This window comes from Cordyceps militaris (genome assembly GCF_000225605.1).
Source record: "Cordyceps militaris CM01 unplaced genomic scaffold CCM_S00009, whole genome shotgun sequence".
NCBI classification, from domain to species: Eukaryota; Fungi; Ascomycota; class Sordariomycetes; order Hypocreales; family Cordycipitaceae; genus Cordyceps; species Cordyceps militaris.
The window spans coordinates 400,823-427,047 of record NW_006271977.1 but is presented as its reverse complement, the minus strand read 5'-3'; the positions used below and the strand labels follow the sequence as shown (position 1 = coordinate 427,047).

At 54.0% G+C, this 26,225-nt stretch overlaps 7 protein-coding genes across 7 annotated transcripts; 4 read left to right on the top strand and 3 right to left on the bottom strand.

Annotated features, from left to right (window-relative positions):
* Positions 1-324: 324 nt before the first annotated feature.
* On the top strand, positions 325-2,273 carry CCM_09445 (uncharacterized protein; the record flags this gene model as incomplete). The annotated part of the gene is made up of 6 exons (XM_006674579.1): positions 325-549; positions 1,070-1,217; positions 1,282-1,449; positions 1,508-1,615; positions 1,792-1,988; positions 2,184-2,273. The coding sequence occupies 6 exons, from the start codon at positions 325-327 to the stop codon at positions 2,271-2,273; spliced, it is 936 nt and encodes a 311-aa protein (XP_006674642.1).
* Positions 2,274-5,230: 2,957 nt separating this feature from the next.
* Positions 5,231-9,108, top strand: CCM_09444 (NAD-specific glutamate dehydrogenase; the record flags this gene model as incomplete). The annotated part of the gene is made up of 3 exons (XM_006674578.1): positions 5,231-5,403; positions 5,847-6,040; positions 6,098-9,108. The coding sequence occupies 3 exons, from the start codon at positions 5,231-5,233 to the stop codon at positions 9,106-9,108; spliced, it is 3,378 nt and encodes a 1,125-aa protein (XP_006674641.1).
* A 1,695-nt stretch (positions 9,109-10,803) lies between these two features.
* CCM_09443 (ankyrin repeat protein) lies at positions 10,804-12,147 on the bottom strand (the record flags this gene model as incomplete). The annotated part of the gene is made up of 5 exons (XM_006674577.1): positions 10,804-10,879; positions 10,934-10,992; positions 11,120-11,169; positions 11,274-11,728; positions 11,792-12,147. 5 exons carry the CDS (start codon positions 12,145-12,147, stop codon positions 10,804-10,806), a joined length of 996 nt encoding a protein of 331 aa, XP_006674640.1.
* A 735-nt stretch (positions 12,148-12,882) lies between these two features.
* Positions 12,883-16,602, top strand: CCM_09442 (RING finger domain-containing protein; the record flags this gene model as incomplete). The annotated part of the gene is made up of 4 exons (XM_006674576.1): positions 12,883-12,910; positions 13,474-13,932; positions 14,374-14,789; positions 14,842-16,602. The coding sequence occupies 4 exons, from the start codon at positions 12,883-12,885 to the stop codon at positions 16,600-16,602; spliced, it is 2,664 nt and encodes an 887-aa protein (XP_006674639.1).
* Positions 16,603-17,966: 1,364 nt separating this feature from the next.
* Positions 17,967-18,700, bottom strand: CCM_09441 (60S ribosomal protein L32; the record flags this gene model as incomplete). The annotated part of the gene is made up of 3 exons (XM_006674575.1): positions 17,967-18,197; positions 18,256-18,380; positions 18,661-18,700. 3 exons carry the CDS (start codon positions 18,698-18,700, stop codon positions 17,967-17,969), a joined length of 396 nt encoding a protein of 131 aa, XP_006674638.1.
* Positions 18,701-19,252: 552 nt separating this feature from the next.
* On the top strand, positions 19,253-20,132 carry CCM_09440 (40S ribosomal protein S16; the record flags this gene model as incomplete). Its single annotated transcript, XM_006674574.1, has 3 exons — positions 19,253-19,318; positions 19,589-19,660; positions 19,842-20,132. 3 exons carry the CDS (start codon positions 19,253-19,255, stop codon positions 20,130-20,132), a joined length of 429 nt encoding a protein of 142 aa, XP_006674637.1.
* A 647-nt stretch (positions 20,133-20,779) lies between these two features.
* Positions 20,780-22,243, bottom strand: CCM_09439 (AAR2 family protein; the record flags this gene model as incomplete). The annotated part of the gene is made up of 1 exon (XM_006674573.1): positions 20,780-22,243. The coding sequence occupies one exon, from the start codon at positions 22,241-22,243 to the stop codon at positions 20,780-20,782; it is 1,464 nt and encodes a 487-aa protein (XP_006674636.1).
* Between the last annotated feature and the right edge of the window lie 3,982 nt (positions 22,244-26,225).

Genomic DNA, 26,225 nt, shown 5'->3' with positions numbered 1-26,225 from the left:
TTATCCTTCCATTCTTTTTCTTCCTTTTTTTTTCTGCCGTCCTCGTGATGGGCACAGTTGCCGGGGGCCGCCCGCCCCAGCTGGGTCCGGGCTCCGTGAAAGCGGGTGGGTGGGGCGCGGCCCTCTTTCGCGATGGGACTTTGTTTTTTCGCAAGGTTCTGGAGCAGAGAAAAAAATAAAAAAAGAAGCTGCAACCTTGCTGAATCGTGCGTTTCGTGTAGGACCACACGATTTCTTACTCGGGGTCGTGTGTGCCTTGAGCTGGGGTTAGGAATTGAGGATGCCTACTCCGTGACCACCAGTTGATCATCACGGCGAAACGCCATGTTTGGTGCCCATGCTGTGCCGCGTCGACTACGCCGATGCCACCTAGAAGACGGCGTAGCAAACGAGCAGACCCGGGGCAGCTACGGCTACTCCGGGCAGGACAGGCGACGACCAGGCTGGTTTGCCGCCCTGCTGCGCCGCCATCAACAACCCAACGACCAAAGCCCGCCCCGGGCATTGCGCCATCCCGGACTGTCACGCACCTTTTCGATTCTCGACTCTGCAACTAACCAAACTAACTACGAATAATACCAAGTAATGAGCCCATCGGCTAGGGGGGATCAACTGGGGGTCAAATTACGAATAATTATACACCAAGAAGAAAGCTGGGGGTAATGGAAACCCCCCCCTCGCATAATGGCGTGCCCATCAGGCTCCGGCCAACTCAGCCGGTGTCATTCTTATGGTGGAGGCCCGATGCCATCCGGAACCTGTGGACCAGTTGTTTTTTTTAACCTTTTATTTGCGAGAGTTGATCACTATTCCACTATTCCTCTGCGGCACTGTTTTCCACGTTTCCGGTGAAAGCTGGTACCCTGTAGTTTTGGCTTGCCGACAACTCCTCATGCATTGTCCTTGTTCCTTTCTTTCCGTGCTCCGTACCTCCGTAGTCTGATGAGCAAGGACGGGCCCCTGATGAGCAAATTCCCGGGCCATGACAACGGGGCAACGCCGTCTCATCCGTCTCAACAACTGCCCGCGCAACCTGGATAGCTAGCCTCGACGATGCCCGTTATTGCAGCATACCAGCAACGTGTCAGTAACACTAACTATTGCAAACTGTGTCAACGACTTGTCGTGTCTCAGCTACGCTGTTGGGCTGCCAGCCAGCCAGCCAAAAAAAAAGCCAATGATGTTATTTCTTGGCGGCAGTCGCAACAGACGAGCGAGTAATACGTTTTGGAAAAGCCTGACTGCCGTGTACTCCGTACTCCGTACGGACCGCCGTACCAGACGTCGATCTGCAAGCGCACACACACACCACAACACGCCAGCAAAGCATCGGCGCAGAGCCAGGCTGTGCCAGCCAGAACCAGCGCCACTGGTGGGCTACTTTGCTATTTTTGAAACATCGCTTGGCAGCACCGAAGCCTTTATCAATCAGCCAAAACGTCGCACGAGGTAACGTCCAATACGGCCCATGGCGGCGGAGGGTATATAACGTATCAAGGTGTTGCAGAGGGCGAAGAAAGCTGTGACCTGTACCCGCTCTTCCCGAGCGGCATTCGCGTGGATGCTCCTCTCCAAGAAAAGAAGGTGGGTGCAGAGTGGCTCGTCAACGAGCTTTGTAATATTTGTATACTTGTATACTTGTAGTCATGTACAGATTCATGATGCGTTGACTCAACGACTGCGAAATCGAGTCGCTTGATCGAACCCGTGCATGGGCCCCAACAAGCGCGGGGTTGAGCTAAAATCCTTTTCTTTTTTCCATCGTAATCAACCATTCTTACACCTGGCCAGTCAGATGTTTGGCATGCCATGAATCTGATACTTGCGACTCAAACTTGAACGTGATGATGAACCTGGCATTGGAGAAAATTTTCCTTTGCTGCACCCTGCGCGTCACGCAAGCATCACCATTTATTTACATGCATCTCTGTCACCCGCTCGACGCCACGGCCAAAAGCCCAATTGCCTGTCCGGGCAAGTGCAGCCCGGTTTGTATTAGCGGACCGGAACCGCCGTGGATACAAATGGCAATGCATGATTAATAGGTGGTTTATTAGCGGGAAAACTATTTCTGTCCTCTTTTTTCAATTTTTACAAAGCAGTTGAACTGTTTTGTTGGGGGCCAGTGATAACTAGTACTTAGGTTTTTGGTAGGTTGATGCACCAGGGCACGCTCAGCTTAGGTACTTGCCGGCTTCCGCGGAATTGTTGGCCGGAAAAAGGGCACCCGTCGCTTTGGCCCATCGGCCATTTATAGTGCTGTTTGGATTTGATTTTAGCAGCCGTTGGCTTTTTCTGCGGGAGGGTAATGCTGGGGTCGATGAACAATACAAAGGCGGTGGGTGCTGGTTGCGTATATCTGTGTCAAGAGGGGATCGAAGAGAGGTATCAGATACAGATACCAAGAGGACTGGTCCACATGGCTCGCAATGGCATTCAATGAATGCTTCTACAGGCCGTGTGATGGCTCACAATGCGTGCGTGTGGGCTAGGATGCATGGCGTGGTGCTAGAAAGAAAGAATGACTGGTCAAAGGATGAGGCGGCCACCGTTTGAGACGGACGGCAAGCAGTCAAGCAGTCAAAAGAAGGCATAAAACCGAGGACGAATGGCAAGAGCCTAGAATAACCGATCAGCGTAGGTAGTTAGGGAGGATTTCCGCAGCTGAGGGGGATCGGGAGATGGCTGTTCGTTGGCCAAGGTACGTAGCTACGTAGCTACGTATCTTTTCTCCCAATAACCCCCGGGCTTGTCTTGTCGTCTTGGTCGTCTTATTCCCCTCGTTGGGCTTTTTCTTCTCCACGAAGTTGGAGCTGCACGTTGCCCCAGCGGCTGGCGCTGAAGAAGCAAAGCCCCTCCAACCCCTCCAAGCATGCATGCCCCCCCCCTTCCCGTCCAAGAAACCGGTGGTCAAGACCGCCGCATCAGCTGGAAAAAGCGGTTCCTGGGCGCGCGGCGCTGTGAACGGTCAGGAACCAGGCTTCCGGACCCAACCGGATTGGTGGTTTGGCGGGTTTGGCGGTGGGGTCTACGTCCTTGGGTTGGGTAAAAAAGCATAGGCAGCGTTTTAGAATTGCCCGCTTTTCTGTGGTATGTATTTTTATCTGTTTTATTTTAATGACCAGTATTATGCCCTTTTTTTTTTCTACTAGTTGACGCATCACGATCGCTTGTACTAAAAGCTGGGAACATGGCAAGGTGAAGGGAAGAAGAAGTGGACTTTGGGGGAATCGACATAACCCCACTTATATAGAGGTGCAAAAGACGGGTTTGCGATGTGTGCGAATTGACGGGGTAAAATTCTTCCGATATTGGCATGGGTAGATTCTCCTCATGACGGGCTTTTGGGCCAAACTCGGATCGTGCAAATCGGATGCCAATTGATCCTTTTGTGAGGTTGCTGCACGCAGCAGGCGATGGGAAAACTCTTCGCCATGCGAGGCCCCACCTCCACACAAATGTACCCAGGTACTACAAATTACTATACTTGTTATTTTTATTTTTCTTAGCAGCGGGCAAGCGGTCGCCGGTAGTGTGGCCTGGAGGCTTCTAGCGGTTCTAGCGGAGAATGGACGAAGAATAGGGACAACCACGAGGTCTGCTTGGCCAATTTGCTTGAGCCGTCTTCCCCATTTCCCCTCCCCCTCCGCCCCCTTGGGTCCACTGTTGGAGGGGGGCCGCTGGGCCTTTTCGACGGCAAGCACGGTCCAAAGAAGCACTGTGTGTACCGCTACGTACCGAAAAGCACCCACGGGGCCGCGCCGCGCTAGCTGACTTTTCCGGTCTGGGGCAAATGTGGCTTCAGCGTACGAGCCATTGTCATGTTGTTACAAGAAGGAATGAAAAATGTATGAGGGGTGTGCGCCTGGATTGGGTTGTTCAATTGTATACTTAAAGACAGCCTCGCCTAGTTTTGTAGCTGAGCTCTTTTTTGGTTTGGATTTATTATTAAAAACAGTTTGAACCCTCTCCCTCTCTCGCTCTCTCTCTCTTCACCGGTTTGGGTGACTATTATTAGCCCCAGGTGCTACAACATTACTGGTACACATCATTTGTACACGTTGCTCAACGAACAAACCTCTTGGTAAGCACAGCAATTTCATTTTCTTCTATCCCGTCTCGCAATCGTCCTTTCGTGTTTCCCCGAGAGAAAAAAACGAGAGCACGCGACCTGGTTACATTCCCATTTGCCACAAGCGCGAGTTACGCGAGAGACCATCTCGTTTCTTGTCCAGGAACCGGGCTGTGCAGAGGTACCTGAATCCGTGCCAGCGGCCGTGTCAGTTGGTCACGCACCCCAATGGAAATTTTGCGAGCGAACGGAGGGTCCGGCTGGCCCAGCCGCCTAGCGATGGCCTAAAAAAGGACACGAAATGATGAGAACTGGGTTGGGCGCGGTCTTGTCACCAGGCACCGCTGCGCTGTGCTGTTTTCGGAGGTGCAACCTCGTTGGGTGGTGGCGGCCAGCCTGTCAGAGCCAAGAGAGCACCTGCTGGTTCAGCGCTCTCACCTCACAGGGTCCCGTCGAGCGCTGTTGCGCCCACCTGATCCCGTCACTCCCGCTGCCCTTCCTCCGCCCCCTCAGCGGCGTATGGCCCTGAATAAAAGCAACCACCCACCGTCTGCTATCCATCTCCAACTCGGCCCTTGCTCGTCTCCAATTACGTCCTCGTTTGTCTTCTTCTCTTCACAACCAACCCTGCGTTTGTCAAACCCTCTCGCTCTACACTCAATTGCATCTCCGCGCTTCCCTTTCAGCCTCTGCTGCCGAAATCAACATCTTCTGGCCACCCCTTCGTCTCGTCCTGTGTTGCCGACTGTTTTGCAATTGCCCCGCCAAAAGCTGCTGCCCCGCCACTGGCACCTGCGAACACACACACAACAAACAGAATCGCACTAACAGCGCATTGTTTTCTGCAGCGCCGCCACTACCTATTACTGCTTCAATTGTTGACTGCTTGTCTTGTCGACGCCCAACCATTACCACTTTCCATACTTCACAGGTAAGCCAACAAGTCAGCATTCTTCCAACTCTCCGAATCATGTACACCAAATTCCAATTCGACCGCCTTTTTTGGTCAGATGAGCTTGGTTGCCGGGCCGCCAAACTGCAAACGGAAACGACGATATGACCGACTGGCACGCGGCCGGCTGCTGTGCTCGTTTGTTGGCCAGCGCTAGAGCCAGACCAAGCGGTCAGCCTCATGCACACCAACAGCAGCAACTCACGATGGCTTCACCGTTTTGCTCCGGCTTGCCATCGCTCTGCCGCTCGTATCTCGACTTGCCGCTCTCTCGTCTCTCCCTCGTCTCCTCTTTTCCTTTCCCGCGTCGCACCTCTCCTCCACTCGGCGCTGCATCCCGCATGAAGCTTGCCAGCACCGCACAATCCCACAATCCCTAGCCTGGCCCTCGTCAGACACCCCTTGGTCACCTGTCCTACTGTCTTTCCCCATGCTTATGAACACGCCCACGCCATCTTACTTGGTACCCTTACTGGCCCTGGCCTTGCCCTGGTTGCTCCCCGGCTACCCTAATCTCACACCCCCCTTGCCTGTCCGCCATCGGAAACTATTGAGTAACAGCTTCGTGTGCTCTCACTTACACGATGTGTCGGCGACCGCTTGTTTGCATTCGCCTTGCCGACTTTCGTATAAAGACCTCTTCTTCCCATACTCCCTTCTCCTCCTCAGATCCATCATCGTCCCGTCTTCTTCTCTTCCACCTTGCACTGCATCATCACCTCGCTCAACCTCCCATTGTCCCTTGTCCTTCCGCCCATAATATAATCTTCCTTCTCACACAATGCCCGGCCTTTCTCTCGACACATCTAACACCTTTGGCAGCCTACCAGCCACCATGCCAACATCAGCCAACAAGGTCCTGGCCGACATCGCCTCCCAAGACTCGAGCCGTCTGCCCTCTCCTCAACCCACCCATATGTCTTCCCACAACAGCAATGGCCACCGCAAGCTTCGCTCGGCCACCGTTGGCTATGTCGCCCCAGAGTTTACTGGCAAGACTGAACAGATGAAGACTGGTAAGTAGTAACAATGCATGGTCTCACACAGACCCAGCTAACACAGACGCCCCCCAGTCCACAAGCTTATCCACGACAATGGCTGGATCCCCGAGGCCCTCATCGACGAGCAGATCCGCTGGTTCTACGAGCAGCTCGGCATCGATGATGTCTACTTCCGCATCGAGACCCCCGATGTCATCGCCAACCAAATTACCTCCCTCTACGCTGCCAAGGTCGCCGCCAACTCGCGCGAGGACAAGCGTGAGGAGATCCGCCTCGACATGGAGGCCGAGGACCACGCCATCTACATCGACACCAGCGAGCCCGGTCAGTCCCATGTCTTTGGCCCCCGTTATGAGGGCCGCCTCGAGGCCAAGTACCTCGATCACTCCGAGAGGACCAAGTACCGTGTCGAGACTTTCCGCTCGCCTGCCGTCATCGGCGCCAGCCCCAATTCCAAGGCTACCCTCCGTTGCTACTTTGTCTACAAGTGCGACTTCAAGCAGAGCGTCGAGGACACCGACCCCAAGGAGACCAACATCGAGCTCATCTCCGACACCGGCTTCTGGCAAAAGGCCACGGAAAACACCAAGCAGATCTACCAGGAAATTATTGAGCTTGCCGTCGCCCGTACCGGTCCCGTCATTGAAATCTTCGACATCGAGGACTCTGTCGAGAAGCGTCTCGTCGTTGCCTTCCGCACTCGCACTGCCCGCGGCATGTTCTCGTCTCTCTCCGATCTTTACCACTACTACGGCGTCACCTCCTCCCGCAAGTACGTTGAGCAGTTCTCCAACGGTATTTCCGTCATGTCCATCTACCTGCGCCCTGCTTCTACTGAGGGCGGTTACTTCCCCCCCATGGAGGAGTCCATCCACCAGATCACCAAGGAAATCTCCCTGCTCTACTGCCTTCCCCAAAACAAGTTCCACAACCTCTTTGCCACTGGTGAGCTGAGCCTCCAGGAGGCCGTCTATGCCCACTCTACCTGGGTCTTCGTCCAGCACTTCCTCAACCGTCTCGGCCCCGAATACGTCTCCCTCTCGGAGATTATCGACCACAACGACAGTGCCCAGGCTGCGCTCCTGTCCAAGCTCAAGCGCCGTCTCCGTACAGAGACCTTTACCCCCGACTACATCTATGAGATTATCCAGTCCTACCCCGAGCTTGTCCGCTCCCTCTACGCTTCTTTCGCCAATATTCACTTGAGTGTTGGTCCTGACTATGACCGCGCCTACCTAGCTCCCACCCCCAAGGTCGAGGTTCTTTCGGATGAGAAGCTTAAGGATAAGATCTCCAAGACAGTCGCCAACGAGCACGACGAGATGGTCATGACCGCCTTCCGCGTCTTCAACAATGCCATCCTCAAGACCAACTACTTTACCCCCACCAAGGTAGCCCTCAGCTTCCGTCTCGACCCCTCTTTCCTCCCCATGGCCGAGTACCCTCGCCGCCTCTATGGCATGTTCCTTGTCATCGGTGCTGAGTCCCGCGGTTTCCACCTGCGCTTCCGTGAGATCTCCCGCGGTGGTATCCGTATTGTCAAGTCTCGCAGCAAGGAAGCTTACGGCATTAATGTTCGCAACCTCTTTGATGAGAATTACGGTCTTGCCAGCACCCAGCAGCGCAAGAACAAGGATATCCCGGAAGGTGGCTCCAAGGGAGTCATCCTTCTGGACCCCAAGCAGCAGGACCGTGCCCAAGAGGCTTTTGAGAAATACATTGACTCTATTCTCGATCTCCTCTTGCCTGCGGAGACACCCGGTATCAAGAATCCCGTGGTGGACTTGTACGGCAAGCAGGAGATCCTCTTTATGGGTCCCGATGAGAACACGGCCGGTCTCGTGGACTGGGCTACCGAGCACGCTCGCATCCGTGGTGCGCCGTGGTGGAAGTCGTTCTTTACCGGCAAGTCCCAGAAGTTGGGTGGTATCCCTCACGACAAGTACGGCATGACTACCCTCTCTGTCCGTGAGTACGTCAAGGGCATCTACCGCAAGCTGAACCTCGACCCCTCTACTGTTCGCAAGATGCAGACTGGTGGTCCCGATGGCGATCTGGGCAGCAACGAGATCCTTCTCGGTAACGAGAAGTGGACGGCTATTGTCGACGGCTCTGGTGTCCTGGCTGACCCCAACGGTCTCGACCGGGACGAGCTTGTTCGCCTCGCCACAAAGCGTGCCATGATTAGCGAGTACGACCTGTCCAAGGTGTCCAAGGATGGTTACCGTGTGCTGTGTGAGGATACCAACGTGACTCTCCCTAATGGCGAGGTCATTTCCAATGGTACATCTTTCCGTAACACTTACCACCTCCGCGATACTGGCATGACTGATGTCTTTGTTCCCTGCGGTGGGCGTCCTGAATCCATCGATCTTATCTCGGTTAACCGCCTGATCAAGGATGGCAAGGCCGTCATTCCCTACATTGTTGAGGGCGCCAACTTGTTCATCACCCAGGATGCTAAGCTCCGCCTGGAGGCTGCAGGTTGTGTTCTCTACAAGGATGCCTCTGCCAACAAGGGTGGCGTGACATCGTCGTCGCTCGAGGTCCTGGCTTCGCTGTCGTTTGATGACGCCGGCTTCGTTGAGAACATGTGCTGCGACGCCAAGACTGGCGAGCCCCCCCAGTTCTACAATGATTACGTCCGCTCGGTTCAGGCCAAGATTCAGGAGAACGCTGCTCTTGAGTTTGAGGCCATCTGGCGGGAGCATGAGAAGACTGGCGAGCCCCGCTCGATCCTGTCTGACAAGCTGTCGATTGCCATTACCGACCTCGACGAGAAGCTCCAGAAGTCTGACCTGTGGACCAACAAGGAGATCCGTTTTGGTATTCTGAAGGATGCTCTGCCTAAGCTTCTGCTCGACAAGATTGGCCTCGAGACGATTATGCAGCGTGTTCCTGAGAGCTACCTTCGCAGCATTTTCGGTAGCTATCTGGCCTCTCGTTTCGTGTACGAGTTTGGTGCGGAGCCCAGCCAGTTTGCCTTTTTCGACTTTATGTCGAAGCGCATGGCGGCCATTGGCGGTGACGCCAACGCCAACGGCACGGAGCGTCTTCGCCGGGCTTCCATTAGCCAGCACTAGATGGCCTTGGTCAAAGCGGAATACAGTCGGCTGAATTATGGTTTTGATTTTTAGCATTGTTTTGGGACTAAGCATTGGCCAGAAGGCCTGGTGTACCTTTGCTTCACATTGACAGAAAAAAACAAAACGAAAGCAAGACTTGGTTTGCTATCAGAAGTACTGAGTTGAAACAGAGTTGTCATATGGATTTAATCTATGGGTTGGGAAAAGTTTTGCGAATGAAAAGACACAAAAACATTCTACGGGTTACGAAAAGATAAAAAGAAATACTATATAGTCGCAGTCATGAGGACAGAAGCAGTCCCGGCGACACCTTAATTAAATTTACATGCTTTTGCTATGATTACGAGAGTTTTGTTCCTGATATATGTAACTCGTGAAAGGTAAAACGGATGGGCATTGAAAGGGCGGAAGTTGACAGGACGGGAGACGGGTGAGAATAGTGCAGAAGAGACAAGTGCATGTACGGAGTTGCAGGCTGGTATGTATGATAATCTATATTGGGATACATGAAGATGGGAGGACGCGTGTCGTGGGCGCGGGATTGGGTTCGGAGGTACATGGGCAGGTGTAGATGATGACTCGAGAAGCTGGTGGTAAGCAACGATATTCGGGGTGGCCGAGGCTTGCAAGTGGAAGGAAGTGTGACGAGCAGCGGGTTTCTCAAGGCATTGGTGACGTGAGACGGCATTGTCCGAGACTGGAGGATTGGGGTTGGACGAGAAGGTGGGACAGGACGTGGCTCTGCGGCCTGTATACGAGGGCCCAGGTACGAGGGAAAACAAGGCTCGAGTCTGTCCATGAGCTGTGTGGTAGGTGAGAGGACGGGTCGATTGTCCTTGTTCGGTTGAGAGAGGTTGACAAGCCCTTTGGTGCAAGTGGACGAGGTTGGCAGACAAGGGGGTTGGGCGATCTACGGCGCCCTCTTTTTTTTTTCTTCCCTCGAATTGATTGGGATCAAATTTCCTCAGGGGGAGACTTGGTGGACTCGCCCAGGATGGGGCGACGAAGGTACAGAAGATCTAACATGGGGCATGATGTTTGTGATGGGGATTAGGGCGCTGTGATGCGAGCTGCGTGGGTTTGTGACGGGCAGGGCGGTTATTCCTTGGCGTAAAATAAGCAGGCAGAAGAGGGACGGTATTTATCAAGGGCTGTTACTGCGCGGAATAGGGTTGGTTGAAACCAGCCTCTCTGCTGCGGGATGGGCCGATGGCTGGGCAGCGGTTGATGGCTTATTCTGCATCATATCCTGTGCTGGTTTCAAGGTGGATACGTATTACTTGTTCATGACACAGATTCATGTGCGCCATATCATGCGCCATATGGCTGTACAAACAAGGCCGTCTTTGCCTGGAAGCTGTAAACACCGATTGACATGGCAGACGACAAATATGCCAGATAAATGATGTACATACTACAGAACTTTGAAACACATGGCAATGCCCGCTTGCATGGCTTCCGCCTCCGCACCACACTCCCAACTACTAATGTAGAGGCTCTGCGGTACGACATCAGTTCATTTCCAGCTTCATGATGGCTCACGATTTCGACCATGTTAGGGTCGTATAGATCAACGCCGGCGACGAGGAAGGCGCCGACATTACGCTCGAGTACAACGCCAAGCGAATGAATGTATCTGTTTTTGCCAGTCCGTTGCCCGAATCTCCCGTCGAAAGCCAAATTATCCACCTCTTAAATCAAGCAGTCATTGCCGCCGATGAGAGATATGCTACGGAAAGCTAGAAGAGCCGGACTCTGGGATACCAGTCTGGAGCGCGAATTAGCCACGCTCCGATCTGTCCAGCAGGCTATCGGCACGTACCGCAGCTCGCCGAAACGGTTCAAGGTGATCATCAGGCTAGTGGAAGAATTTCGCACTTCCTGGGTGCATGAAGAGCATTTACGTCATCATCAAAGGCGTCTTGCTTGGTCTGCGGTACTCTGCGAGAGCGATTCTGAGTTCGAATCAAGATACTCCAAGTCACTTTGAACTTAAACTTGTACCTACCCACCAAGCAGTACCAGAATAGGCAACTGGGCTGCTCAAGAGCCGAAAAGCTGCGTCAAACGCGTGTACAGGCTTTGACCACCGGGAATAAGGGTTCAAAGAGAGCTCGGGCTCCTTCCCGGTTGCGCTCGCAGTAGTAATTCCACCAACTCACCATGTCCCGACCTTTCCGCGCACTCCACTGCGTCACGCCCCATGCTGTTCTTGATGGTTGGGTCTGCTCCTCGTCCTAGTAGATACCGCACAGCATCTGCGTTGCCAGTTGCGACAGCCTTCTGGAGCGCGGTCCCACGTTCAATAAACGGATAGAGTCTCCGGGAAGCCGCGTGCTTGTCGTACATGACGGTGTTTAGCGGCGCGCCTTTGTTGAGTAACATTGCCAGGATCTCAATCGTATCGGCGGCCTCACTTCTGGGCCTGTCCAACACATAGTGTAGCAGTTCCCCTTTTGTCACATCTCCACCCAGGTCGAGGAATGTTTTAACAAGATCAGGTGACGCATTCTGGACAGCGAGGGACATGGGTGTCATGTCGACGTAGGTTGACTTGTTTAGGTCAGCACCGCGGTCGAGCAGCCAAAGTGCCAGTTTTCTGTTCGTAATAGCGTCGCTGCAAGAGACAGCACGTTAGCTCATTGACTGCCGACTGCTTCCGGCACTAAAAGCGACGTACGCAAGGATAGAGGGCTGGGTTTCCGACTGGGGTTGATTGATATCCCAGCCGTTTGCCAGGAAGACCTCGAGGCACGAGGTAGCCTCGCTGCGGACGGCTTCAAACGCGAAGTTGTAGCTTGTACCCATACCGAAATCTAGTAGCCCTTGAACAAATCTGTCACGGTCCTTTTTTATGGCTTCGTACATGACTGCTGAAAGGTCGTTTGCCTTGACAGGGCTCACGAGGAGACGGGTAAATGTTTCCAAATCATCTTGCAGAAGAGCAGTCTTTAGTTGGTTGATATTCTCGTCAGGGGTTTGGCGCGGCGGAAGAGGGACAAACCCCCTTGGGCGCGAGCCAACTTGGCCAGGCATAGTGTGGTGGTAGCTTTGATTCTGACTCGTAACTAGAGTGTCACTAACTAACGTTAGAGAGAGAGTATTTATTTGACAGACGAGGTCGTAGTCGGTTGTCGCCGCCGGAAAAATAGTGCTGCCAGTCCCGCCCGCAGTCCCCTGGAGGATGCTCAGCAGGTGGTCCCGATGGAGGGAGTACAATTTGTCGATTTCCAGGTCACGCCAGCCATCAGAACTCGCGACTTGGGATCCTGCTCTGTGGTATGCTCGCTTACCAGCACGGCGCCAGTTTGGCCCGTTTTAGCCCATATTCCGCCTTTACCGAAGCAACCAACGCTTGAACCTTACAGGGCGCTAACAACGTTCGAGTAATGATGAACAAGGTTAAAAGTCTCTTTCCGACCGATAGAGCGTTTGTTGTGGCCAGTGCAAGATCACAAGCATGTTTGAGCCCGTGGCACGGCGGCTCTGGGCGTACCGGAGAAACATCGGCTCACAGTTGTTCAAGGAGAAAATTAGCGCGAAGACTTGCCTTGCCGTTGGCTCGTTCGTTTTTTTCAACTGGCCAACTGGCCCTCCTCGGCTTCTCGAAGCTCACCCGCCTGCCTGCGACACCACCACCACCACCACGACAAGGAGGCTGGTCACAATTTCGCTTCGCGCCGTCGCCGCCTGGGCCACCTCTTCATCCATCGCCTGTCCTTGTCGACTTTTTATTTTCCCGTCCATCTCCCACGCCGTGCCACCGTAACCATGACTAGGCCTTCCATTATTAGAGCCGGTACGTTTATCGTTGTGCAACCCCCTGTCCTGCCTGCCTTCAAGCGCCGCCCGCCACTGCTCCTCGCTCAGTAACCCCCTACAATTTACCCCCTTGTCCCTGTCTCGCCACTTTACGGAGTACACCAGCACAGTCAGGACTCCTGCAGGCCCTTTTTGCATTATTGCTTTTCTCTTCTTTTCTTTTCTCTTCGTCTCTCCTACGCGCATATCCTTGTGCTTACTCAATTGCGCCTTGCTGCTGTCTCTCCTGCCTTCTTTCCCGCTACCCGCGCACGTCTGGACCGCTCCCCTGCGCCCTCCGGCCGTTGCATTCCAGTCAATCTGGCTGACGTGCATTGACACCCAACACGCGGATTTTTGCTTGTCTCGCGCGCGCCTCTACCAACAAAGTCTTGACTTGTGACTTGTAACGTGGTGCCCAAAGGCTGCAGATTTGAGACGGGTTGACCACGAGCTGCTGCAGCGCGGCGCAATTGAGAGAGCCCCTTCCTGCACTACCTACCTACGCCACAAACTATTGCTGCCGGAACTCCTGACTGACGTGTCTACCTCACCCGGCAGACACCATCGATCTGCAGCATAGCAACGCCCCCTCAACCCAGGACCACACTCACCCTCGATCTGACCCGGACGACGCCCACCACCGAGCGCCTCACCAGGCCGAAACCCTGCGCGACGTCGCCCACGAGACAGCCCAAGAGCTACAGCATAGCCCGGCTGTACAACCCGCCGCTGCCAATTCCTCGGACAGCGCGCCCTCGCAGTCGCATCAGCCTGCCCCTACCACCAGTCATCCCGCTGACGACGACGTCGACGGTACCCAAAATCCAGACCAACGGGCGGCTGATCTCACCGACGCCCTCACCATGGACTCCTACCGCCAGCACGAGCAGGATGCCAATGCCGCCCCTCATAATGGTACCTCCTCCTCCGACGAGGATGATATCCACGGCGATGCCATTGACGACCTGGACGACGACCTCATGGATAAAATTTCGAGCTCCCCCTCGATAGAAGATGGTGTGTACAATTCTCCTCCAGCTCTAGCCAGAAGCGCGCGCCCACACGACTGGCCTCGCCGCGTTTCTTCCCTCCCCACCACCTCGAGATTCCGTCGTCAAGCGGCCGCGCGGTTCTTTAGTTCACAGTCACAGTCTATCCGCATCTCTCAGCAGCCTCGCCATCTTCTTCTTTCCCGGTCCGACGCCTCTGTGCGCACCAACTTTGTCGATTCAAAACCAGACACTGATCTGAAGCCCGCCCACGACGCCAACTCCCGAGTATTCAATGACGAGCCCAGGACTGGACAACCAGAAGGGGAAATCTTGACTACTGGGGACCAGATTCGGCTGCCAAACTCGCAGCCAGACCGCGCCTCGGATTAGGTATCCTCGCAGTCAGCGCTGGTTACCCAAAGCCAAGTTGAAACCCCGCGTAGCTTACCCGAAACGCCATCAACAGGAACAAATAACGACAAAGCTGCGGATACGCTCGAAAATGCCGCCTCATCTGGTGCCGACCCGGCTACGGAGATTCCCTCGGAACCTAGCAAAGAAGAAGATGACGCTCCTGCTGACGACGTGACCCCCGCCACCCCATTTGATCCAGAATACAATGATTTTAGCTCGGACGAAAGCTTACATGACTCAGAGGACATCGATTTCGAATTTGTCTACGCCCTTCACACCTTTGTCGCCACGGTGGAGGGCCAAGCAAATGCAACCAAGGGTGACACCATGGTACTTCTTGACGACAGCAACAGCTACTGGTGGCTTGTCCGCGTCGTCAAGGACAGCAGCATTGGTTATCTTCCTGCAGAGCACATTGAGACTCCCACAGAACGACTAGCCCGCTTAAACAAGCACAGAAATATTGACGTAAGTTGTAGCTTGCCATGGCCCACTCGTCGGCCTAGACTAACTCGAGTAGTTGTCTGCGACTATGCTGGGAGACCAGGCTGTCAAATCTAAGCCTTCTTTTAAAGGCATCCGCCGCAAGCGCAAGACGGTTGCTTTCTCGGAACCCACCTATGTTGATTACTCCGACTTTGACTATTCTACCGACGAGGAGGACATTGACGAACTCTTTGGCACGCAGCCGCAATCTGCCAGGGAGCAGGCCGCCCAGACTGTGCAGCAGGACCAGGAAGCTTCCGAAGCCGCTCGTGTAGAGCCACTCCGTACTAAGGACTCTAAGGCCGACGAAACTCAGGATACCAAAGTCACCAGTGGCGAAAGGGCCACAAAGGAAGGTGGCCTTGACAAGGTTGACTCTGGCCAACTCGGACAGGATGGAGACGAAGACACCACCAGCTCTGTTGACGAGATCATTGACGAGACGACAAGTGTTAGCCGATCCAAGAATGGCACTGTACGTAACACGGATTCCTTCTTCAACGACGAGGAAACCAAGAAGATCACCCTCACCCCAAATCTGCTGCGCGACAGTGACGCTACCGCCAGACCCTCGACGGACTCTGCTGGCAAGGACTCGGCTAAGAGCCGGTCCAGTCTCGACAAGATGGAAAGGGAGCTAGTCTCGGACAAGGAAAGAAAGAAGAGCAAGGACAAGAAGCCAAGCGTCATTCGCAGCTTTTTCTCTAGAAAGGACAAGAAGAAGTCGGAAGACGACGACGAGTCCTTTGGAAAGCGCTCTATGGACATTATGGAGGCCGAAGATCGGGACGACGCCAGCTCGCCCGACAAGTCTCAGCGCAACGGCAAGCTGCAAAAGGTGCAACCGCGCCTTGAACCCCAGCCGCAGGCTGGACGCAAGCTGGCTACCTCGCAAACACAAAAGTCCACCGTCGAGCTGTCATCCTATCTCAACGAGACGCGCACAAACGACGTCTCTTCTGTACCACCTGCCTCAATGCGCATTGTCGATCCCGAGACGCAAGAAACGCGCAGTGTATCGTCCAACCAGCTGCAACAATCTCCCGAGTCTGGACCCAGCCGCTCGTCGTCGGCGGGCAGTCGCAGCGAGAAGGCGTCTGCTGCTCTATCCAAAATGATCCCCCATCGCACCCCCAGCAGTGGTGCGGATCCCAAGCCGCAAAAGACCAAGAAGGCCAAGACGAGAATGGAACTGGACGCCTCCGACAGCCCGGAGGAGCAGGAGCAAAACGAGGAGACTACCTCGTCAAGCCAATCACACAGCGTTGCTGCTGCTGCTGTCGGCGCTACTGCTGCCGCCGCTGGCGTTGTTGGCGCCGCCGCCGCCGCCAAATCCCATGGCGCCCCGTCACCTTCTTCCCCAGTCATGTCTAGAGACAGGACCGCCACGCCGCAGACCAACACAGTCCAAACAGGAGACGCGGTACAGGCCTCACCCGGCAACGCCTCAAACCCGCCTGGCCTGGTGCCCGACACGTCCTCTGCGGAAGACCGCTCGCCCAACCCATCACCGTCGCCCGAGCTCATGTCCAAGGGCGGCAGCGCCGCCAGCAGCCGCAAGGAGTCGTGGGACGACGTCAAGCTGCGCGCCTTTTTCGACGAGAGCGACCACATCCGCGACCTTCTGGCCGTCGTCTACGATAAGTCGGACGCGGAGCCCGTCGGTGCCGACCACCCGGCCATCGGCGGCCTTTTTAGGGAGCAAAACGCCAAGCTGGCCGAGATTACCACCCAGCTTGACAATTTGCTGGGAGACTGGCTGGCGCGGAAGCAGCGTCTACGAGGATCCGCCTAGACGATTTTCTTGTCTCCTTTTCCCGGGTTTTCTGTCCATCTTCTTTTCTTACAATACCCCTCTGCATTGTTGACTTGGCATGGCATGGCTTGCGCCTTTGTTGTTGTTGTAACGCTTGATGACTCTGTTTCTTTTATTCCTTGGTGCGCTGTCTCACGAACACAGACTTTTGGACCGCATCAAGATGTACCAAAACTTTGATATATCCCATTTTCCACAGGACAGCGTTATCTTCAACTTTCGCTGGATGAGGACTCATTCGCTTCTTTTTTTCTGCTTTCCCCTTTGGGAGTTTCTCCTTCTTTTGGTGTAGGGAAACGTGAAACGCACAAGTCGTTTGAATACGACTCCTTTTCTTTCTTGACCAAATACTCTCGTTACAATATCTTCTTTTTTTCCTTTTGTTTGGTTGGAGAGTTTTAGCATACATATACGTGCTGGTTGTTTCTTGTTTTTGTGACTGTATAAAAAACCTATGGAAAACAAAGGTCTTTTGATCGATCGGACAGCTGGGATGGTTTGGTTGGTTGGATGTACAGTAAAGACTGTTGGAGAGGTGTGCGGGAATGCATGGAAGAGGAAAGCATAGAGTCGTCTCTCGTTTTGAACGTGAATATAGTTATGCTTGATCTCCTTCTGAAACTCGATGGTATAATGCTGTCAAGGATTATAATTGCTCCGTGAAGGGCTTGCCTGGGGCGAGTATCAGACGATCAGACGGGATCAATGATGGCTGGCAGGCCTTGCTAGAGTGAATCGCCCGACTAGAGCTGCTGCTGTCTTTCTCGCGAGCAGTATAAGGCTGACGATGAGGGATCGAGGAACTCCTCTCCGCCTGGAAGCTCTGGCTGAAATGGGCAGAAATTCCGGTTTCCCAGTGTACGAGTGTTGTTGGTTTCAGAGTCGACGCAGCTGAGACATTCACTCACATTCACCACATAATAGCCGTTTTGAATCATTTTTTTTTTCATTCAATGCGTCCGGTCGCGTGCCTGACCGGCCTGACTGGCGTCCTGGATGCAAAGACAGCCAGCCCCGTCCCCTATGATCATTTCAGATGTCCGCAATCTCATAACACCAAGGTTGAACCACCCTATTTTTCCCAAGTAAAAAAAGCCCAATTCCTTTCCTTGTTTATTTCGGATCAAAAAAATCAGACGCAAGTTTGTGCAGGCCCCTTTTGCAGGAGCTTTGACGTCAAAATGCAGCATGTAACAAAAAGAGAACCAACACATTGGGAAAACATGAAAACAGAAGAGGCAAAAGAGGTGTGTATCATTCGCTCTATATCAGTTTTACTATGTTTTTTTCTCGATGCTTTTGTTGGTCGTTGTCCCCCCCTGAAAACAAGTAAACATTTCTTTTTAAACCTCGGTGGTGACCTTGGCCTTGGCGTTGGTGACCTTGACGCCCAGTTGCTTGGCGCGGGCGACAATGTCGATGCGCTTGCGCGAGGAGACGGCCGAGGCGATCTCGGCGGCGTAGGTGCGGTTGTGCATGAGGAGCAGCTCGAGGTCCTTGACGTTGTTGACGAGGAAGGCCTTGTGGCCAGAGGGCATCATGTAACGGGTCTTCTTGTTGGAACCGTAACCAATCTAGAGAGCGTCTTGTGTTAGGGGGTCCGTCTTGCAAGAGGTTGTGGCTGGGACGTACCGAGGGCATGGCAATGCTGCCACGGAAACGACGGCGGACACGGTTGTCGATACCCTTGGGCTTTCTCCAGCTGGGGTCGACGCGCATGAAGCGATCAGACTGGTGGCGGAAGAAGCGCGCAGTGCCTGTGAAAGTTGTGTTAATGACGGCTTTCGGGACCCGGTGAGTTGCGCCTGCCCTCGAATTGTTTGGTATTCGTGCGGTGAGAGATAACAGCAGTCCCTCCGAGGTCAAGGACACAAGAGTTCCCATCATTCGTGAGGGATCGCATGTTTCATCGATTTGACAGCGGTGGCTTCAAGCCGCAAGAAGTCCCCAAACAATCCAGCAATTCGTTTCGAAATATTCCGCAGAGACATCGATTCGGGCAGGCACACGGGGGGTAGAATTCCAGAAAGAACATACGCTTCTTCACGATAGGGACGTGCTTCTTGGCGGCGACCATCTGCAAAGATTCCAAGTCAGTATTTCTTCCGACACAATTCGAGAGCTGTCAAGGCAACAGCATGGAATGCATCATTTCAACATGCTGCTCCCGTTGGAGCTTTCGCTTCAGAGAAAATGGGCGTACCTTGACGGTTGTTGTTGTCGGATGGCTGTGATTACTTTACCCGTAATTGCTGGTCGTTTTCAACACTTTACGAAGGCGGGCGAAATTTTGGACGGTTCGCTTGGATTGGGACGGGGGCTCCGCACACTGCGGCAAGGGTTTAGGGCTGGTGTGTCACGTGTGGGTACCAAAGTCGCCAGCATGCTGAGAAAATTTGGCGGCGCAGATCAAGCGAGCGATGCCATCCAAACGGGACTAGCGTATTTTGAAGGGCACAAACCCTTCAGAGGCGGAAAAAGAATTACAGCGCAATAGCAGATACTGGCTAGCCTGCCTGCGCCCCAGCAGCAGCGCACCATACCAAACCCGCTCTTTTTTTCCTCACGTAGACGCCTTCACACACCTCAACGACTTGTCCTTGTCAAAAAACCATCACAAACCGCAAACATGTCGACACAGAGCGTCCAGTGCTTCGGCAAGAAGAAGACGGCCACCGCCGTCGCCCACTGCAAGGTTCGTGCCACCGAAAGCGCCGTCGAAATGCATCGCCGTTGTCGTCCCGATCGATGGAGGAGTCTGCTGTCACGAGATGCCGAAAGTGGTGATGAAATATGTCCGCTGTCGGCTTTGGGTGCTTGGATATGGGGAATTGGCAAAAGCGGGAAGCAATGTTGACAGGGGAAAGGAATTTGTGACGGCAGACTGATGTTGAACGGACGACATGGCGTTGCATTTTGTGGTACAATTCGTCGCAAGAAGACGCAAAAGCTAACGATATTCCAGGCCGGCAAGGGTCTCATCAAGGTCAACGGCCGCCCTCTGCAGCTCGTCCAGCCCGAGGTTCTCCGCTTCAAGGTACGCTTTATTCGAATTCTTGTCCATCCCATATCCCGTCGCAAATAGCGGCGTTGGGCCACCGCCGTTGAAGACAAGTTTTCCCTACCGGAAGCATGTCCTTGACGGCGCCCCAACGTCCTCACAAACAAGAGAGCCATCCATTCGCAGCAGCCACGCTAACCTGGGTCCCTCCCCGCAGGTCTACGAGCCCATCCTGGTCGTCGGCGTCGACAAGTTTGCCAACATTGACATTCGCGTCCGCGTCACCGGCGGTGGTCACACCTCGCAGGTCTACGCCATCCGTCAGGCCATTGCCAAGTCCCTCGTCGCCTACTACCAAAAGTACGTCGACGAGCACTCCAAGAACCTGCTCAAGCAGGCCCTCGTCGCCTTTGACCGCACCCTGCTCGTCGCCGACAACCGTCGCTGCGAGCCCAAGAAGTTTGGTGGTCGTGGTGCCCGCGCCCGTTTCCAGAAGTCTTACCGATAAAGGCCTTCGCCCACACGATACGGGTGTATGCTGTCTTTTCTGCTGGTTTCTGCTTGTCTCTTCTCGTTGTGTTGACCGAGATGGATTGGAACAATCAATGACTTGGAGCGCGGTTTAAAAATTTACGGTCAGGGGCGGTCAGGCGGTCTTGTGCCTCCCCGGGGATATGTAGAGTGCGGAGGACAATTGTGAAATCCAACGAGTCTAACAAGTCCCCTGGTGCTGGGGATGATGATATTTTCCCACGGCGCATTTTGCATGGCCTTGGCTAGGCGATATGTAGTCATCTAGCAGGCAAATGAACAAATCAATTAAAAAGTAAACAATGTGCGAAGAAAGAGTGATCTGTACACTGGAAACAAATGTGAACATGAACTGCACTGTACGTTGTAACCGACGTGTGAATAACGTGAACCTGTACGTTGTATTCAGGCTCAAACCATGAGAACCTATTCATTCCTAAATCAATGTGGTATCTCTGTAATTATCCTCGACTGTAAATCTCACTGCTCAGCCCAACACGTACCAATCGTCAGTCATTCCACGAGATCAAACCATGTGAACCTATTCATTCCTAAATCAATGTGGTATCTCTGTAATTATCCTCCACTGCAAATCTCACTGCTCGGCCCAACACGTACCAGTCGTCAGTCATTCCACGAGACCAAGCCCTTTTCGCGTCCGTGCTCGTCGAGCTCGACAATCTCAGGCGCCCACTCGCCCCTCTCGTCCTCAGCCTGCAGCTCCTGCATCTCGAGCTCGACCTCCTCGCCGTCCTCCATGACGACGGTGCCCTTTCTGACATACTCGGCGGCAATATCCCAGCCAAAGGCGTCGTCCTCAGCCACAGCCGCCTCGAGCCTCGCAAACGCCGCCACCACCTCCCCCTCTTCCGGCGTCGTCGTCGTCGTCCGCATCTCCTCGAGCCGCCGCCGGTACACAATCAGCGCCAGGCGCAGCTCGCGCACGCGCGCCTCAGACAGCAGCTCCGCCAGCGGCGGGTCGAGCCAGGTGCCGCCGTACGCCAGCTGCGCGGTCAGGGCGCGCAGCCAGGCGGCCGCGAGCGCGGGCCGCCGCCGGGGCAGGTCGTACGCGCGCAGCAGCAGCCGCTGCACCACGTGCCACCACTGCGCCAGGCACGCCTCGCTGCCGAGGTGCGCGGCGGCGAGCAGCGCCAGCTGCAGCTCGCCGACGAGGCGCGACGCGCCGACACCGCTGTCGCTGTCGCTGTCCAGCAGCGACGTGAGGTACGACGTGGCGTCGGTGGCCTCGCGCGTGCGGTCGGCGCCAAACAGCGCCGCCGAGTACGTCTTGGCGTGCTGGTCCAGCGCGAAGCGCAGCTCGCGCGGCGGCGGCGGCGGTGCTGCTGCGCGCCGCATCGCCGCCAGGTGCTGCTCCATGGCGCGCTCGGCCGACGGCGCGACGGCGCCGCGCACCTGGTCCATGGTGTTGAGATGCCAGACACGGCCAGACTGCTGCCCCGTGACGCGTGTGAGCAGGTCCCCGGTGATGCAGCTCGTCAGCTGGCCCCAGATGAGCGCCGCCGCCTGCGCTTCGCTCCCGCTGCGTGGCGTCAGGTCGCGGTACGACAGCAGCAGCGTGGCGGCGTCGCGGGGGATCGCGTCCGACGGCGCGTCGACGAGCAGCTCGGTGTCGCGGTCCCACCGGACCGCGTGCACGCTGGCGTCGTCGTCGTCGTCTCGGGTCACGATCCAGAAGCCGGATCGGGGGGCCATGCCGCCCGGGTGAGCGACCCAAAAAAAGTGCGGCCCGTCAGGGACGTCGCGGAAGCCGACAAAGTGCCTGGCCGTCAGGGCGGTGGCGTCGCAGCCGACGGTGAAGTCGGCTGGCAGGTCGAGGATGAAGACGACGTCACCACCAGCTGGTGCCGCCGGTATCGCAGCCGCCGCCGACGCCGGGGCCTCGACGTCGACATCGGAGCTGTCCCCGAGTGGTGGTGGAGGAGGCGGCAGATGGCAGCAGTCGTCCCCGCTGGTCTGTTCGTGGGCCAGACTCGCAAGGGTGCCTCGCTTAGGATGTGGTGATGTAACTTGCGAATGACGCTCCAGACTCTGCGACGACGATGAGCTTGTGCTGCTCGTGCGCGTCATGTCGTTTTCGTGTTCAAGGCCCTTTTGCGAATGACTTTTAAGTTAGTTAGGGGGAGCCCACCCCAATGCGCACTCGATCGAGATGCTCTAATTTGAGAAAGAATCCATGAAAGCTTGTCCTCTTATCCCGAGTTTGGCCTTGGGTTGCCGAGCAGGTGGTTGGGGTCCAGACGATATCAGAACGGTGACTAGTTGAGTAAGATCAAGGTGGCGGGCAAGCGTGGACTTGTCAACGTTAGGTTCGGCCCTATATGCTGTTGTGAGGGGGGAATGTTCGCGTGTGGTACGTGTCAAACGTGTGTAGGAGCAAATTAGAGTTTTACAAGAGGGCGGCAGAGCGAGTTTTTCAAAAAAACGGACTTTTTGTTTCTTCTCTGAAAACAAGCCTCCCAAAGCGCCCCGCTAGGTATCGCCGTACCTAGTCAACCGACAACGCTTGCATCGTCGGCTGTCATCTAGCGGCTGCCCTACAGGCAGTCTGTGCCGAGAACGAGCGTGCGGTTCGCGACAGCGGCGGCTATGCTTTTTTTCCTGGCTGTCTCTGCCCTTTTTTTTCGGCCAATTTACGCCACGGCGTCCTTGTGCGAAAAATCCCCCCCCTTTCTGCAACGACGGGTCACCGCAAACTACGTGTCACCGCAAGAACCAGAGCAGGGTTTTCCAAACCTTTTTTCGCAGGGTAAGCTTTAATCTATGATGTCACCAACGGGCGTGACGTATACGCACACAAAAAAGGGCAAGCGAAAAAACTTCTTCGCGAGCTATTTACTCTCAGGGTTTTTTTGGGGGCCCGCTGTGGTAGCGCGCAGATGGCTGGGCGATCGGGCTAACTAGCGCCTTGGGACTTGGGGACTGGGCCACCTTGTTTTGTTATTGTTCCTTCCTTGTACACGACAAGTTGTTCGATTTCCCTCTCTTTGTACTCTTGCAGAGGCTCACACGCCCCTTGAAGATTCAACCAGGCGAGTTTAGTCGACGGTACGCCGAAACTCTGTTATACGTCGGGTTGTGCGAAAGCAGAGTGGCCGCAATGACGAGTACAATGACAACCATGGAGTAATTATGCCATAACCTCTTGGTAAAGCGACTGCCATGGGTCATAACCTTTTCGATAAAGAGACTGCCATGGGGCAAAATCTCCGGATAAAGCGACTGCCCAGGGGGTATGCCATGGCCTCTGGATAAAGCGACTGCCATGGGGTATGCCAAACCTGGAGCGACTTGTCATGGGGTATGCAAAACCTGTAGAGACGGCCCATGGGGTATGGAATAACCATGAGCACGCAATAACCGCCTGTTTGCCCTCGCCTACACTGTGGCGCGTGCCGCAGCGCCTCGTGCGCGGCTCTCTTGCGCGTGGTGAGACGTCCAACTTGATGGTTGTCAGTTGTCAACATCTGTATGCTACCCCGTTTCGCCCAATCCGTCTGGCTTGTGATGGGCACCTAGTGGTGGTGGAATATGGATTGACTTGGAGGAAAATGACAATAAGAGAAGTGGCTGCACAATATACAAGTCGCATCAGCGCCTCTTGAGCCACAGTACAGCTTCTTGAGTAGCTACACTCGGCTGAAGTCTCTACTATCAAAACAAGTAACAAGGTTCCTCAAAAACAATCGTTAGAGACTGGTCAATTTTAGACGTAGCTCAGTAGGTGCACAGCTCGATAATACTTCATCTACGTGCAAAGGCAGTTTTCGTCGCCGCAGTGGCTATGTCGCACCCGTCTCGGACGAGCCAAGGAAGGCGACTTGGACATACTGAATTTCATTCTGCACCGAATATCATTCTGCTAAAACACGCGCGTATGAAGTTAAATTCTCAGGCTTGACGAATTGATAGACTTTTGTGTATAATTATTCGGACATTGTTCTTGCATCTCTGCACATGCTGAGCGTACAGCGAGGTTGTCTGTCGTGCCTGATCTAGGTCTCGAATGACCAAGGCAGTTCCCATCGTTAAATAAATAAATAAAAAGAGAAAATATGGTCGATATAGTCCATCACTTTCCATACAAGCTATCAGAAGCTACCACTCGATTTTCAAACATGATGCAAGCACATGTTGTCTTGCACCCGACCAGCTTCTTCCCCAATCGACCACCTACCTTATGTATTCTTCAACAGCCAAGTAGGGGACAAAATAAACCGCCGGTTAGTACTATGCCATTATGTTGCTTATTCTCATTATACTTCTTTTTATTAGCCTATTTAGCTTTGTTGTTCTATTTTATCCTCGTTATTCGTTATATCTTTCTGATTTTATATTTTTTCCCCAGTCTCCTCGCCCACATACGGAGGCCTCACCTAATTAGTCCCCCCCAACAGCCTCGGCTAATAGAAACAAGGAACAAACAACTCAGCACCAAGAGTGCCCAATTCACCACGTTTTTGTGTTCCCTATTTTATACATCGTACCTGGCTACACAATCGTCAAACCCGTCTTGGGCAAAGCTCCCGGACTAGCTGCCGCCTCTTCCCCGAAAGCAGCGCTTGTTAGTGCCCGTCCCGACGGTCTGGTTGGCGCCCACGCCCCCTCCCACACACAGGTCTGCTCTGCAACCACCAAACCAACCCGGGCAGCCTTGCTTGGCCTCACCCTCGCACAAAAGACTAGCCCAGCTTTTTTTTTTTTTTAGTCTCGGCCGAGTCGTTTTTTTTTTTCAAGCCATCTAGATTTCTTTTTAAAGAGGGCGCTAGGACGGTTAGACGCCTTATGCACCAGCGATCCTTTTAGTTTGAGTCGGAGAGAAAAAAACGGCGTGGGAACGGGAACGGGAACGGCGGAATGTTATTAGGCATTGGTGAAGCTGTCCAAGGTATCGCGGTACAACTCCCTGGATAGGAGGGAGGATGGAGTGTATAGCATTTGAATGTTTGCATATACAACGTCTTCTCATCGACAGCTTATATATATGCAAACTTGTTGGAGGATATGGTAGCTGCCGCGGCTGGACTGAGCCGCAATCTAGCGCCAGTGCAAACATGACTTATTAGAGAAAGATATGGGCATGATTGCAAAAAAAAAGCTTCACCTGTAGTCACAGTATATATGACGAATATGGCTTTCATGGTTGATTCTCGTGCTATCATTCGCTTCTGTACGAGGCAAGGAAGTGGGAGACGGCACCAAGTTGCACAACCAGAAAGAAATCATCAGGGAGTGACGGCAGCTACAAAACGACCTTTGTCCTTGGGCATCAGTGCCATGCTCAGCAGGTCTCTAGGCAGTATAAGTCGAAGCGGTGCCGCCCAACCTCGTAACTATAGCTTTCAACCACATATCGAGTAGCAAAAGGTCGGTTGTAAGAAAGCGGTGACAAGATAAATGGAAAATCCAACGTCTTGCATTGGATGTCCGCTTCTTCCATTCCCTCCAGCGAACGCCACCCCTGAGCCAAGCCAAGACGACAGCGCCGTCCGGGGTATGCCCCAACTCCTGCCCCAAAAACGATTTGTTTTTATTCTTTCCACATCTTTTGCCATGCTAGAACGGCCAGCAGCGCGCGATTTGTCAGCCCGCTGCAAGGAGAATGTCACTGCTTGTCTGCGTGCCACGATCCAACCACGTAGAAGAAGAAGAAGAAGAAAAAAAAGGCTTTTTGTGCAATGTACAAAAAGGCTCAGACATTTTGTTGATAAATGCCCCCCCTGCGCAGTGACCTTGTTGGCCGGCCCCATGTCTCTCTATTCTATCAGGAGTTTGGGCTCGTGCTCAGAGAGCCACTCGGTGAAGAGATGTGGGAATCGTCACACCTTGGTGCCGTCGCTTCTGTTTTTCCGCCGAATGCACGGCTCCTCTTTTTCTTCCTCATCATCTTCTCTTCTTGTTTCCTTTTCTGTCCCCTGGTCAAACTCATATAAAAAAAAATCAGCAAAAAAAAGCATATTTCAGCTGGCTGGGATGATCCCCCCCTTCCATCCACAGTTGTTCCCCAACAACAACATTGTGGCCGTGCGTTCCCTTTGATTTTTCCTGTCTC